We start from the raw sequence: 14985 nt of genomic DNA, 5'->3' as shown, positions 1-14985 counted from the left end.
TGAATTTGAGTTAATGTTTTTTGTATACATATATTGTATGTATTCATGTCAAATAAAACTATAAATAATTATATTATAACTCTATTTTTTTACACCATATTCCATTATGTAGCCTACAGGTACAGCAGTATCTTCTCTGATGTTATTATGCAATGTAAATTGTTTTAGTGTGGTATAAATATCGAATTCAGAGAGATGTTGAAAAACGCAGGAGAAACGTTGTAGTACACCAACAACCTCGGTGTGTGTGTGTGTACGTGTAAATGTGTTGCAGGGGGCGCGCTTGGGAAATCACTTTGCATTTTTTTTTTACACTGTGACTTTCATTTGTAGCAGCAGGGAGAGACGCAGACGGGATTGTGCTCGAGATCACCGCGACCCGGAATCGAGCAGCTTCTCAACACTCACATTCCAAGAATATTTGCAGCCCCTGGCATGAGTTAAACACAACGAAGTGGTTCGCTCTTGAGTTTTGGCGTGCACGGTCGACTTTGTCGGTCGTTTACTTTCCGCTTTTGATTTTTGCAAGAAGACTTGACCGCCTTGAATCACAGGCAGACAAGCCAGGGAAAGCAGAAGTCTCAACTCGCCTCGGGCTCTCGTTCTGCAGGCATGTCGCAGAAAGAAAGACCAACTTTTTATCGACAGGAGGTCAACAAGACGATATGGGAGGTCCCTGAGCGATATAAGAACTTATCTCCCGTCGGCTCTGGTGCATACGGATCTGTTTGGTAAATATGTATCTGTTGTTTCGATGGCAGAGCGATGTGCCCCATTCATTCTTACGGGCCCGCACAGCATTGCACTGCGTTAGCAAACTTGCTAATAAGACCAAAGTCCGTTGTTTGTTACGCAAGTGGGATTGCTAGTTACAAAAATCGGGTTAACAGTGCTTGTAGAGCTGCAAAGTGTTTTTAACGTGTGTGATGTATGGTTTATAAACATTTAAAATCACGTATGTTGCAAATGCAACCTCGCGTGCACGCACGCATGCCACTTCAGTTGCAAAGTGATAACGTTAAACCGTTTGCGTTGGATGAGCAACGAGATGTACACGTTAAAATAGTCGAAGATATGAACGCGGTGCACTGTAAAGTTGTTTTTCATGTAAACTGCGATGCTTGTTAATCCAGAATTACACGTTTCTTCATTTGTTCTACTTAGTGGTGTAGTGTGGTCTTAAAGCGGACATCTGGTGGGGTCTGTCCTGAATGAGGTCATCCCACAGATGAAGCATCGTGACTGTCTCCAGAAACAAGGGAGCTGCCGCTTTGGGCTGCTTAAGTGCGCTTGCTATGCGCTAAGTTGCTGTCTTCGTAGGTAACTCGATAGGTTTTGAAACGCAGCCAGTGTTGAGTCAGAGCTGTTGTCAATGAGTCATTTTGCACTTAATTTTCTCGTAGTAACACCCTGGATGAGGTGAAGCACTGGGTTTGTCTGATGTTATTGTCTTAATCTCTATTTATTCCTCTGGATAGCTTGTTTGGTGTGTTTAGCTGCGATGAGGAAGTTTGTCGGTGGTTTTCTGACAGTTGGATTTATGACTCACTTAAAAGTACACTCAGTAATTTGTTGCTAATAACAAAACCTTACAGGTTAATAAATGAACCACACGTTTGAGAAAAATAATTACAATGTACAATAACAGTATGAAAAAGATTTTTTTTATTCTACACGGAGCGGGTCGCCCCCTCATGATGTTTACATCACGTGAGTAGTCTGCCATGCAATCAAAGTTACTTACTTTTACGATATATAGCACTTTCAGTCAGCACTTAAGATAACAAAGAATTTAAAAGACTAAACAAAAGATGCAAAAATCGATTGGCTTTTGGTTATGAAGTGCAAGACTGTAATATTGAAATGAAAAAAGAGTGAACTATAAACAAAAGCTTCCTGCAGCTGTAAAGATAGACCTAACCTTTATTTTTTTGTGCCACCAAACAGAATTGGCAAAATGACCTTTTCCCAAATTCACCATCATTGTGGCGACAGATGTTCAAAGAAGCACTCAAAAGCAACATACTGTTTTCAAGGAAACATTCTTCAAAATGTTGTATATTAAAGAGGGAGAAATTTTACATTGTAAAATTGCACATTTCAGCTACTGTATTGTTGTGATCAGCAAACACGCGTGTCACGACACAATGTGTTTCTGAGGAGATGTGACCTTTTTTAAAGCAGTCATGTTTGTGCACATCGAGAGACTTCTTTGGTTTCTTCCTTAAACTCAAAACAAGTGTAACCTCAGTCTTTAATGTTGGCAAATGATTTTCAAAAAGGTCTCTGTGATATTAAACAGACAGGTGTTTGAAGGCCAGGCTCATTTTCTAAATTACTCCTACAGGTTGTTTATGCACCAAAGTGACTGTTAGAAGTCGAAATGCTAGGCAACCATGCTATCTAGATTATATTTCATGGGCTCCCTTATTGTGTCTGTGTAATTGAATATCTGATGAACAGATTGCACTGGGTTTGAAGTGCCAGGCTCATCTCTCAGCGTATGCAGTGGTTTCAAAAAAGAGAAGCACTGAGATTTCCTTTGATAAGATCTTTTAGTTCTCTCAGTCAAGTCATAGCTTACATGTACAAAAAAACCTGTGGTTCTTGAAAAGTTGTATCTTGTGGTCGACCGATATGTTTTTTGACTGCCGATATCTTGGAAAACAGGGGGGTGATTGCCAATATAAAGCCGATATGATTTGTAAAAATTATTATTAATATTTAAGAAATTTGAAATAATTTCACAATGGATTAAAAAATGAATGTGTAAAAGAAACATCCTTATACTTATATAATATAGGGCACTTAGTATTCTTGGAAGTTTTTGTGCATTGGGAATCATATTTTTCAAATAAAGCCAGGGTAACCCTGATTTTACATAAGGCACACAGTGAAAATTACATGAATCTGACAGTGGGCACATGCATAAAGTGCAGCATAATTTGAAATCACAAGATTATAGTTTAAAGCTTTTAATTCACACGGACTGACCATCACGCAGAGAACACATGATCATGCTGGATAAAAATGCACACTTGACAAGATTTCACAGCTGAATTCGACTGAGTTTGCAAGTTTTGTGAAATTAAATGTTCATTAGCCATTCAAACATTTGTTTCAATTATATAAATGCATACTTGCTTAATGCTGACGGCAAACATGAAAAAAGTATTAGAATGTTTACCTTTCTATTACTAACAGGTCTGATATAAAATAAATAGTTATAATACTCTCTGTATACATTAATTACTTTGTTTAACCGATTATTATTATCTGATTATTACACAGACTTCTGTCAGTGTTAGACAGAACTGTTTACAATGACCATAAACAATAGAGAGAACGTGAGCACTGTGTTCTCAGTTGCAGCCTTTCTCAGCGCCATAAAAATAAAAAAACATATCGCCCGATCTCGATATATGAAAAATGCCAAATATTGGCCGATATATCGGCCTTTCCGATATATCGGTCGACCACTAGTTGTATCATGACCCTCTCTACGAATACTTCATTGTTGTGGTGGTTTGTGATTGGTTGCAATAAGTATGTTTCTCTGTTTAGTTCCTTCTGTAAGCCTTGGTGGTTAGGAATTGAGAATCTGAAGTTTTTATTTCAGTCTGAAAAGTTTCAGTGCCTTTCATATGCTGACTCCTGCTTGCAACTGTCTTGAACTTGGTCCTGTTGTAGCATGTTGGAGTTTCAGTTGTGCAACAAAGTGACGCCACGTTTGAATCATGTGTGTTTCAGCTCTGCATATGATGAAAAGACCGGATTGAAGGTCGCTGTGAAGAAGCTGTCAAGGCCATTTCAGTCCATTATCCATGCCAAGCGGACCTACAGGGAATTGAGGCTACTCAAGCATATGAAACATGAGAATGTGAGTTTGGATCGCAGGTATTAATGATCAAACTGACAAGGCTAATATGCACAGTGGTATATGGTAATCCCACGTTAAATGCTTAGAACATCCAAATATTTAAAATTCTGTCATTATATACTTTTACGTTTTCCTCTCTTTCAATAAAAGAAGATCTATTGCTGACTTCCATTCAGTTCTTAATTAGGAAGGCCGAGCTAGTCAGGGTAGTGGCATATTTAATTTTTAAAATGAAAAAATATGCCACACATGCCATTGTAAAGTCTATCCCTCACAGCCTTGGTTTCATTTGCAGAAATTTCAGTATGTCTTCTAACCTTAAGGTCAATGGGGCAACACAATGACCACGAGTGAACTGGCAAACTAGAATTTCTAAATTAAGAGGATGTTAACTAGTTACTGCACAAGACAAAAGTCATATTTTCTGTTGGGTCCCAACATAATTCACAGTAAATAATTATTGTTGGAAATCATAAAATAGATTAGGTCAATTATAGCATGTTTACTGTAAAATACCAGTGATTTGAAATGTGGGTTGTTATACCCTTAAATCAAGCCCTGTCATTGAGCTTTTGTTTGCTCTAAGGGCTCTGGAACATCATTTTTCTCACTGTATCCTTGATACCGCCAGCAAATTCTGAGCAGCTCTCCTCTGACATTTTCCAGCCATTATTTTGTCTGTCAGAATCAACCTGCTATTAAAACATAGTAATTATGTCATGTTGGGATATACAGGGAAATCTTAATTTGCTTAATTTTAGATTTTCCTTGCCAAGGTATGCAATGAAATCTTAATGCAAGACTGCATGCTGTACTAAATGATCATGATTCATGTTCTTTGCACTTTGTGCTTGCAGGTGATTGGCTTGTTGGATGTTTTTACGCCTGCCACCAGCCTGGAGGAGTTTAATGATGTGTGAGTCAGACAATTACTTCCTCCCTAAGAGATCTCTTCACTGGACTTGATTGTTTTTTTTTTTCTTGAATATGACTTCATGCAACTGTTAATTAAACTAGAGGAAATAGTCCACTCAAACATTTGGGGACAGTAAAATTATTCCTTTATTCAACAAGGGCACTTTAAATAATTTAAAAGTGACAGTAAAGACATATTATTTTTCAAATAAAATGTATAGAATCCTGAAAGAATCCAGAAAAAAGGCATAATGGTTTTCACACAATTAAGCAACTCATAATTCAGCATTAATAATAATAATTTATAGTGCCAGATCAGCATTTTAGAATGTGTCACTGAAGATTGGAGTAATGACTGAAAATGCAGCTTTTCCATAACAGGAATAAATTATGTTTTAAAATATAGAAGTTATTTTAAATGGTAATGTCTTTCAAAATAAAATATACAGTTTTTCTGGATCAAATAAATGTAGCTTTGGTGAGCTTTTTTCAGTAACATAAAAGAAAATCTTACTTGGTAAAGTTTTTGAAGGTTAGTGTAAATTCATTCAGAAAACCATTTTATTGCAGGCAGGTAGGCAAAATGAAGTGGCTACTGCACATCAAAATTAGAAACTATGTCTGCCAACTGAAGCTGTGACCAGACACTTCCTGTGTAAACAACTGTGTTGATCATAATTAGAGCAATTTGGTGTCCTTTAGTTCAACTTTTAATATAATCCTATAATATAATAGTATAGCTCAGTGGCTCTCAATTCCAGTCCTCGCACCCCACTGCACTTAATGTATGTCTCTCTTTGTTAAGACCTGATTCAGATAATCAGCTCCTTTAGAAGTGAGCTCCGTGCATGAACTGTGTGTTCCGATTGACATGGTCTCTACACAGTGTTTACTGCTCCCTACTCCCTGAGCAGGGGAAATCTGTTGAAGTTTACTTCACTTTGGAACATTCATTCACGGTTTTGCATTGCACAAAGTCCGTCTGCACACATGGACAAGTGTGACATCATATACCTCTGTAAATCAATAAAATTTAAATTCGCATCTTGCACACTTCAATGCACTTTGAATGGAACATATACGTTCGCTTCGAACTGGAATCATGGCGGAATATCATGTGATGTCCACTTTGCAGGGCACTTACATTCAAATAGAACAAACGTCTGAAGCAATAAGAGAAACGTACAAAATATGCAGAGCAGTGGGGCTTAAAGGTCCTGTTTTTCGTGCTTTTTTGAAGCTTTGATTGTGTTTACAGTGTGCAATATAACATGTGTTCATGTTTCGTGTGTAAAAAAAACACCATATTTTTCACACAATTCACCTATCTGTATACCGCTGTTGTCACTGTCATAAAAATGGGCTGATGACTTCCTTGTTCTATAAAGTCCCTCCTTCAGAAATACGTGACGAGTTCTGATTGGGCCAGCAGTTCCTGTGTTGTGATTCGACACCAGCTTAGCGCACGCTTCCCTCCTGGAAACGTGATTGGGCTAGTTTTGAGAAGCAAGTGGGCAGGATTTGTTTACACAGTCAATCCTGATCGCACCTGCTGGAGATGTACTTATAATCACAGGAGCGTTTTTACTGACAAGATGCGCATGAAAATCGCATTTGATTTTTTTGCACAGCCCTAACATCTAGTTAACAAAGCTAAACAGCGTTGCCCTTTGTGTAATAAGTTACAGAAACTGTTAAACGCACCAACTTAAATAATAAAATACACTTACCGGTTGTGGTCCATAAACAACGCCTTCTCCAGACAAAGAGGGAACTGCTCCATCTTTCAAGAATAATATGTGCGAATCCGGCATTAAACTGATTGAGATTGAGAAAGCTGTCCTCAGCAAAATTTTCTGCACATAGTTTTACATGTGGATTATAATTTTCATGAACCGAGTGAAACATAAATTGTAACCATTAATCTCCAAGTACAGCGTCCGTGGGAAGCCCAAACAAAGGTGATTGGACTCCGAGATGAAAATAACAGCGTTTCGACGACATGGCGACAAACGCAACTTTTCCTCTTCTCTGTCGGAGCACAACAAGACCACGCCCCCTTTTTTGTGTATTCCCGTGGGTGGAGGTTAATCAAAAAACTGTTTTAGTGATGTCATTACGGCAGGAACTAGAGGGATGTAGTCCAAACGGGTCGTTTTTTTTGGGTTGGTGGGGAATGCTAAGGATACAGCCAGGTTGTAAAACCAGATGCTGTGGTGATTTAACATTGATTCTGCTGCCAAAAATAGACCTGATGCACAGTGATGGATGAAGGGCATCCGCACTTTGCTTCAGTTTTTTATTTGTCTGTCCAAGTAGAATCGATGTATGTTTGTTTACTGTCTCGGATCTGCCCCCCCCCCACCCCCAAATCTTTGTGGGGGTTGATGTATTTGTTGATTATCTCTAATGCTGAGTGTTTCTATAGGGTGGAGAATGTTTCTGGGATTAAGTAGCGCTTATTTTAAGCTCTGCTGTGTCGTACCATAGTGACTCTGTTTGACTTGTAGCTCCACCCTCTTGCCAAGAGTCAGTGCTTATTTAGACTATACTGTTGGTTACTATGAAGTGTTTGTTTGATAGGTTGAAGACTAGAATAAAATCTGATTGTTAATGTGTCTAAATATACTATGAGCCAGGTTCAATCGTCAGTACAGTCGCACATTGGCAAAATCAAAGGACTTATTTAAATTAACCTTTGCATCTGTGCTTTCAGTTCTACCTTTAAGGGACTTTCTTAAACATATTTTTTGGCTGAAGTATGTTATGCTTCAAGGCTGCATTTATTTACAGTAAAAACTGTCAAAACACAAATATTTTAGGAATGTCAAAGAAATTTTATTCAATCAATTTTTGTTGTAATTTTTGGACAAATAACAATCTGAAACAACTAAATAGTATTTATTCACATAATAAAAAAATTGGTATCTAAATAAAAATAAATAATTCACTTGACAATTATTTTTGCCTTTCACTTATAACAGCAATAATTATATTATAGCATTAAAAATAGCTTACTATTATTACTAAAAAGTTTACACATATAGGAGGTCTAACCAATACAGAAAGCTAAAAAATATTTTTTTGGCAATTACCCATGCTGTAAGTTAAGAGCAGCAGTGGCACAAACCTTACAAACTTACATTTTTTAAAATAAATTTGTTAATCACAGAAGGCTACACAGTGAATACAGTTTAAATCTCTAGATCCAAAATGACAAAAATAAAGATAACAAAGACGAATAAATTCACAGTAATGCTATGCAGGAGCACGCGTCATGTCAACTTTGATTACAGTCAGTCTCCTCTTATTTTAATTTCTTTATTCAGTAAAAGTGTCTGATATTTATATTCAGACAGCTACATGCTGCTGTCCCTCCACAGTTCTTACTCTCAGAAATTACCCACACTGCATGTTGACTTTTAAACCTAAATATAAAACAACAGATATTTCAGCACAACTAATGTTTTGTTCTGTTTGTCTCCCTCACCTCTGTGTTCTGTCTGTTTAACGCGCACGCTGCCCTCTTTCAGTAAGATTTCAACTTAATGCAAACTGTCAGGGCGGGCCTTAATGCAAAAATGGAAAGGCTGACATGAATTTGTGACATTTACTAATAAGGATATGAACGTTAACACAGTTTTTTTGTGCCGATTATGCACACACATATCTGTCAAAGTGACTAACAGGGCAAGCCATTACGCTAATGCATCAGCTTGAAGCTTTAAAATAAAGATTTATCTTGTTTTGGGCAGCTTGGATGATGTCTGTTTCAAGCAGGAGCTCATTTGGTTTCCTCCAATAATTGTAGATAATTTGATGCGACCGGCTGAAGTTGTACGTGCACTGTGGGCAGACCCGACTAATCGATAATCAGAATCATTGTCTATGATTTTCATTATCGATTATAATCGATTTTATTGATTAGTTTTGTCAGCCCTATAACCTATTTTAAAATGTTATTTTAAAAGTATTTAATCACTATTGTAAGGAAAGCAGTATTGTGAAATATTGATTCTATGATTGTATCAGCACAGCTCTAGTTTCTCCCTGTGGTTTCCTGTTTCTTCTCTCGCAGTCACATAATCATTAAAATATGTGCGAGCAGCTACCCTTGGATATTTACATGAAAACTGATCCAGTCGCACATCTTGATGTTGACCGTAGTTAGAAATTCCTCCATGGCCAACATTTGTGTCAAGTTGTTGCTTCACTTTGGAAGCACAGTCGGCCTTCAAGAAAAACAAGATTATTAACAGAACTAAATGTTCCCTACCTTTCAGTCTATGCTGTCACTCCCAACACCAGCTTCAACAGTTGGCAGGAGACTAACATTCCTGTGTTCTGTTTGGCAGGTACCTGGTGACTCATCTAATGGGTGCTGACCTGAACAATATTGTGAAGTGTCAGAAGCTGACCGATGATCATGTTCAGTTCCTTATTTACCAGATCCTGCGAGGGCTTAAGGTGAAACTGCACATGTTCAATCCTGTAACAAACACAAACAGCAAGCTCTTAAATCGAATGTAAATATGACTTGATCTGGAATTTGATTCTCTCTCTTAACCTAGCCTTTTTCCCTCCAATTTTTCTTTTAATTTTCCCAGTACATCCATTCGGCTGACATAATTCACAGGGTAAGTGTTCGCTCAGGCATTTAAGAAATGGCCTGCAGGCTTTTTCCGCCTTAAAAAATGTTGTGTTTGTTGCCGTGTGGAGCAAATTCTCCCTGGCATCACCATTGCTGCATGCTCAGGCCTGCTGTTGTGCAAAGACTAAAGCTAGAAATTGCTAGAAATTAGTTCTGTCTTAAAGGAATAGTATGTGTTATTTTCAGCTCATTGCCATACTGTCGATTACCACAGAAGATAATTGTGATTTCCTTTTAATGATTGGTAATTTAAATGTGTTCACATTGCTTTTTAAAAATATACAGTTTTATTTGTTTTAACGAAATTGAAATTTAATCAATACATGTAATTCATAAATTGATGCAAATATTAATTTAAAACAGTTGGTTGTTGTGGTATAAAGAAACTGAAAACTAATTGTTTCTTAGGACTTGAAACCCAGTAATCTGGCAGTAAATGAAGACTGTGAACTTAAGGTGAGTGTCTTTTTTATTATTATTATTTTAGTTATACTTTTGCTTGCCTGTAAACATAACTACCTGCCTCCTCTCTTTTTTGTATCTCAGATCCTTGACTTCGGTCTGGCTCGACACACAGATGATGAGATGACAGGGTATGTGGCCACAAGGTGGTACCGTGCTCCAGAGATCATGCTTAACTGGATGCACTACAACATGACAGGTAACACCGCTACACCCACATCTGATGCAATACAATTAAACTCATTTTGAAACAGTGGAGAAAACTGCTTTTCAAAACTCGGTGTAGATCTCTTATGCACAAGTCTTAATATATTTTTAAATGCAATTTTTTAAAGCTGAATTTTCAGCAGGCATTACTCCAGACTCCATTGTCACATGATCCTTCAGAAGTTATTCTAAAATGCTGATTTGGTGCCCAAGAAATATTTTTTCTATAATATCAACGTTGAAACGGTTATGCTGCTTAATGCAGTTTTTTTTAGGTTTCTTTAAATATAAATGTTAAAGAACAGCATTTATTTGAAATATAATTTACATTTCTACAATGTAAATGTCTTAACTGTCATTCATCCTTGCTAAAAGAAGGTATAACATTCTTTTAAAAATAATTTTACTGACCCCAAATGCTTGAGTGGGAGTGTAGTTACGACAAATACCAAGCAAACTGACTGGCCAAATCTTGATGGTTCTGCCTAAATGAGGATTGTGGCTGTTGATCCGTGCCATTTGTACAGCTCTATGGGTCATAGCTGGGTCAGGACACAAGAGAGCGAACATGTGCTTGCTGCCTCTCCAGTAATGTTGTTTCTTGATTTCTTTTCAGTGGACATTTGGTCAGTGGGCTGCATCATGGCTGAGCTGTTGACAGGCAGGACTCTGTTTCCTGGCACAGATCGTATCCTTTTCCCCTCGCTGACCTGCAAAGAATTCTCTGTAAATGGCTCCAATGCGTGATTTAGTACTTTTAAGTGCGCATTAGCTCTCATGCGGATTTAATTGTATACAAATTATGGATAAATGTTTTTTTAACACCACATTATAATTTGTTTTCTATGTTTCTCCCAATTTTTTTTGTTTTGTCTTTGCAGCGTGTATTTGTGCTACGAAAGCTCTTGTCTTAAACTGAACTTTTGTCCTTTCTGCTTAAGCTCTGCCTTTAAACTAAAGCTGCGGCCCAAGACACAACAGTGATTGGAAGGATATATCATCCATCATTATGAGAATGCAATAAACTGCTCTGCAGGAAATTACATGCTTCTCTCGCTTCTAATTTCCAATGACAAATGTTTTCAGGGTTCGGCATTTGCAGTGTGTTTTCCCCTCTGGCTTTGCATATTTGACACACTGTATCTTGAACGGCTGCCACTCTAAATGCTTCTGGGAACAGAATTACTTGCCAAATATTTTCCCCCTCTTACAGGCAAAGCGCACCTGTGCAGCTTCTTCTGTCTTGCTTTTTCTGGGCAGGCTGATAATATTCAGCTTGCTCGTCTTTCCACAGATGTGACTGAAGCGTCTATGCTTTCCTGTTCTTTAAGTACACACGTAACCCGAATAAGCATTTCCAGCTTTGTTTTTGTGGCCTGTTCCTTGATGGGCCACACTAGTTTTCCTTCATCTCATTTTATTAGACATTGATCAGTTGAAGCTTATTATGCTTCTGGTTGGAACTCCAGGACCTGAGCTGTTAATTGAAATTTCTTCGGAGTCTGTGAGTTTGATATATTTAGGAAGTGTGTACTTTCTAAAAACGCCTGTCTGTGTTGATTTTCAAAGTGGAAAATCCATTTGAAGCTGGCAGCTGTAATAGCTTTTCTCTGGTCCAGGCTGGATGAAGATTCTTTGAATAGGAAGTTCAAAAGAACAGTATTTATTTGCAGCAATAATTTTGTACTATTTAATATAAATTAGAAAAAATATATATATATTTAAAAAAAAAATAGACCATCTTGGCTGAATGACCAGCTAATGATCCGCTTGGACCAGCGAGAAATCAAAATACAATTAACACTAGAAGCTGGATTTTCCTACAGGAAATGTGTGTTGGTTGTCGCTAATTGAGAAGTATGCTTCTCCAGTGTTCTCTAACTAAACGTTGACCTTTTGGCTTCACTTTTAGATAAAAGACTGATTTGAGGTTCTGTTTGGGACCGAATCATTCTGAAAATAACAAGCCTGAGTTTGGTCTTCTTGCTCTGCTGATGTATTTCTAAACTGATTTGAATCTCAAGCATGACATGCTTCTCTGCCGTATATGAACACATTTTGCATGCCAATTTCTCCTCTCTCCTTCTTTGATCATGTCTCTCTCCTTAGAGCAGTGGAGAACCACAATATATAATGTCTAGCTAGCATTTGACAAATTTGCATTTTACCAAACTTGTTGACCTTGAGCTCCTTGACCCAGCCTTCAAAGATATAAACCAGCTTCAACAGATAATGCGACTTACAGGAACTCCGCCTGCCTCTCTAATAAGCAGAATGCCTAGCCATGAGGTGAGCTCGATGTCGCCCAGCCCCTTGTTTGCAGAATACCCATCATATACCCATACCATTTACTTAGCAGACCTCATTTTGGAAATAGGGACTGCATTAAGAAGAATTTAAAACATTCTATTAACATATAATTAAGTGATATCACATGATCATGAGAGATTTTTGTATGTCCCAGATAAACACATATTTTCTGTAATCACTCCAGTTCCAAACATACAAATAGTGACATTGGACGCTCTCAGCCAATCAGATTAGGGGAACAGAGCAAACTGATAGAATATTTATTTAAAAAACGTTTTCAAGTCCGATTAATCCATTATTTTATTTGAAGAATACAAGCAAAATAATAGTGGTAATAAAGGCAACCCGGTAGAGTTCCTTTATCTTCTCTACTTTCTCCTTTGCTCACTGCTTGCCGCTGAGCTGTCATGCAGTTATTCACTGATCCGTGTGAGAGCTGAAATCACTGTCATCACCAGCACAGCACAGACCCCTCTGCCTTCTGAAGCTGTGTGTTTGCTGCATTATTCAAATAGCACTGCATACTAACGCCACAATGTTATGATTCACAGGGTTAGCAATGTGCGAAACACAAGCAGTTGTCATGGGGATCAAGTCAAGAATTGTAATATTAATTAACTTTAAATGAGTATAGCTACTACCTTGAAGATAACTGTAATCAACGTTATTTCATTACCTGACTGCTCATGGTTCACCTGGTTCTTTTCACAGGCTCGTACTTACATCAACTCACTTCCTCAGATGCCCAAGAGGAGTTTTGCTGACGTGTTTATCGGAGCTAATCCATTAGGTAAAAGTGGCAGATGTGCTGCTTATTATTTTTGTGGAAAAAGTGATACATTTAGAGTTCTTGATAAACAGAATGTTCAGAAAACAGAATTTGAAACATTCTAATTGTCCTTACTGTCACATTTGATAAATGTAATGCATCCTTGCTGAATACAAAAAAAAAAAAAAAACGAACAAAATTATTTTTAATGGTTGTGCATGTGCAAATACAGTGTTGGTATATTTAGTGTAAGTGTACACAAACAGAGCAATGAAATATTTAGAGAAAAAAAGCTGAAGTTATTTGTTTTTGATTAAATATTTAATTATTTTTGTTTTAGCTGTGGACCTTCTAGAAAAGATGCTGGTCTTGGACACGGATAAGCGCATCACTGCGGCGGAGTCTCTGGCTCACCCGTACTTTGCTCAGTACCATGACCCAGATGATGAACCCGAGGCAGAGCCTTTCGACCAGAGCTTTGAGAGCCAAGAGCTTGATATTGAAGAGTGGAAACGTGAGTCAAAACGTGTTTTAAGCCATTTTAGTAAGCAATTTTTGCAGGTTTGTTCACTTGAGGCATTGAGTTAATATTGAGGTATTTTCATTTTTGTTTTAGATCATTTTAGATTTATATATAATATTTTTTTCAATTAATAATGTTTCAGTTAATAAAAATAACGGGCAGTTTTCATAAAGCCATCATTTCGGATAATCTAGATTTATGTTTTAATTTATGTTGCAGTCACAACCTTAAATGTTGGTTTCTGTTCCTGTTCAGGTCAGACATATGAAGAGGTGATAAGTTTTGAGCCGCCAGTCTTTGAAGGAGATGAAATGGAATCTTGACCTTCTCTTCTGGATGGCAATCAAACCAACTGTAATACTTTTACAGTAATGCTGTTATTTTGCAGTATTGTAATCAGCCAGGCAGTAGGACGTTTGACTGTTTCTTTTCTTTTTTATGATGTCTGCTGGGCCAAACAGAAGGAATAGATGTCATAGAAAATCCTTATTTCACACATTGAATCTCTTCAAAAGATTCTGATAGTAATACGGTCAACAATTTTAGTCATGCAAATCCATTTGTAAATGTAACATCTCCCTGAAATGTCTTAGTTGTGCTGTCATAATGTTCTTTGTGTACAATGCATTACATTTGCAGTACTTTTAAAATGTTCAGAAAACATTGTTCATTTAGTTTCTGTTCATATATTTTTCCAGTGATATAATGAGCATTGTATTTAAAGAATGAAAGTGTTGCTCCTTACTCAGTTTTCGTAAAGATGGGATTTATTGGCTTGTACTTTGATAGAGCTAGGATGAAAACTTTAAATTGTTGCATTGGGTATTGGTGATACATTTAGGCTGTTTGTAAATATACGTTCTATAAAGCTTTTCGAATCTGTAGCGGTTTTACCTGATCTTTTTCACATTGTTTGTGTGTGTTTCATAGGGAGAGAAAGTGTCTGTTTGTCTTTCTGTCCGAGGTTACTACTATGAACTGTATGCGACATGATTCTGCCTCCAATAGCTGTTTTTAAAATGCTATTAATTGAATGTTCAAATATGAAAGTAGAGTAAAATATTTATATACTGTTGAGGTGGTATTTATGAACCTGAAAAACACCTGACATAGAAAACATTGAATCAAACACACCATTGTTTACGGAAAATAAAGGCCGATATTTTTCAGAAACTTCTGCTTCTTTGTTTTGATCGTTTTATGTTTAACAATAAAGAGTGAGGTCATTATTGACCTTCTCCACCCTAGGTCTGGGTTTCATTTAAAAT

At 37.2% G+C, this 14985-nt stretch overlaps 1 protein-coding gene across 2 annotated transcripts; it reads left to right on the top strand.

The window, feature by feature from the left end:
• Positions 1-296: 296 nt before the first annotated feature.
• Positions 297-14792, top strand: LOC113107629 (mitogen-activated protein kinase 14A-like). 2 transcript variants are annotated; one of them, XM_026270271.1, is made up of 12 exons: positions 297-731; positions 3751-3880; positions 4738-4796; positions 9151-9262; positions 9403-9432; positions 9855-9902; positions 9993-10107; positions 10732-10803; positions 11540-11619; positions 13137-13215; positions 13535-13708; positions 13973-14792. In XM_026270271.1, the coding sequence occupies exons 1-12, from the start codon at positions 613-615 to the stop codon at positions 14038-14040; spliced, it is 1086 nt and encodes a 361-aa protein (XP_026126056.1). In that variant the 5' UTR covers positions 297-612; the 3' UTR covers positions 14041-14792. The 2 variants fall into 2 exon arrangements, with proteins under 2 accessions (XP_026126056.1, XP_026126055.1); XM_026270270.1 differs by lacking the exon at positions 11540-11619 and adding an exon at positions 12325-12404 and having other exon boundaries at positions 303-731.
• Positions 14793-14985: the final 193 nt, after the last annotated feature.

Source organism: Carassius auratus, chromosome 8, assembly GCF_003368295.1.
Source record: "Carassius auratus strain Wakin chromosome 8, ASM336829v1, whole genome shotgun sequence".
In the NCBI taxonomy this organism is placed as follows: Eukaryota; Metazoa; Chordata; class Actinopteri; order Cypriniformes; family Cyprinidae; genus Carassius; species Carassius auratus.
This window is presented reverse-complemented; position numbering and strand designations above follow the sequence as displayed.

Coding starts and splice junctions, on each gene's coding strand:
- LOC113107629 (XM_026270271.1), top strand. CDS start 613: ATGTCGCAGAAAGAAAGACCAACTTTTTATCGACAGGAGGTCAACAAG. Junction 10,108..10,731: donor GATGCACTACAACATGACAG/GTAACACCGCTA, acceptor ATTTCTTTTCAG/TGGACATTTGGTCAGTGGGC. Junction 13,216..13,534: donor TATCGGAGCTAATCCATTAG/GTAAAAGTGGCA, acceptor TTTTTGTTTTAG/CTGTGGACCTTCTAGAAAAG.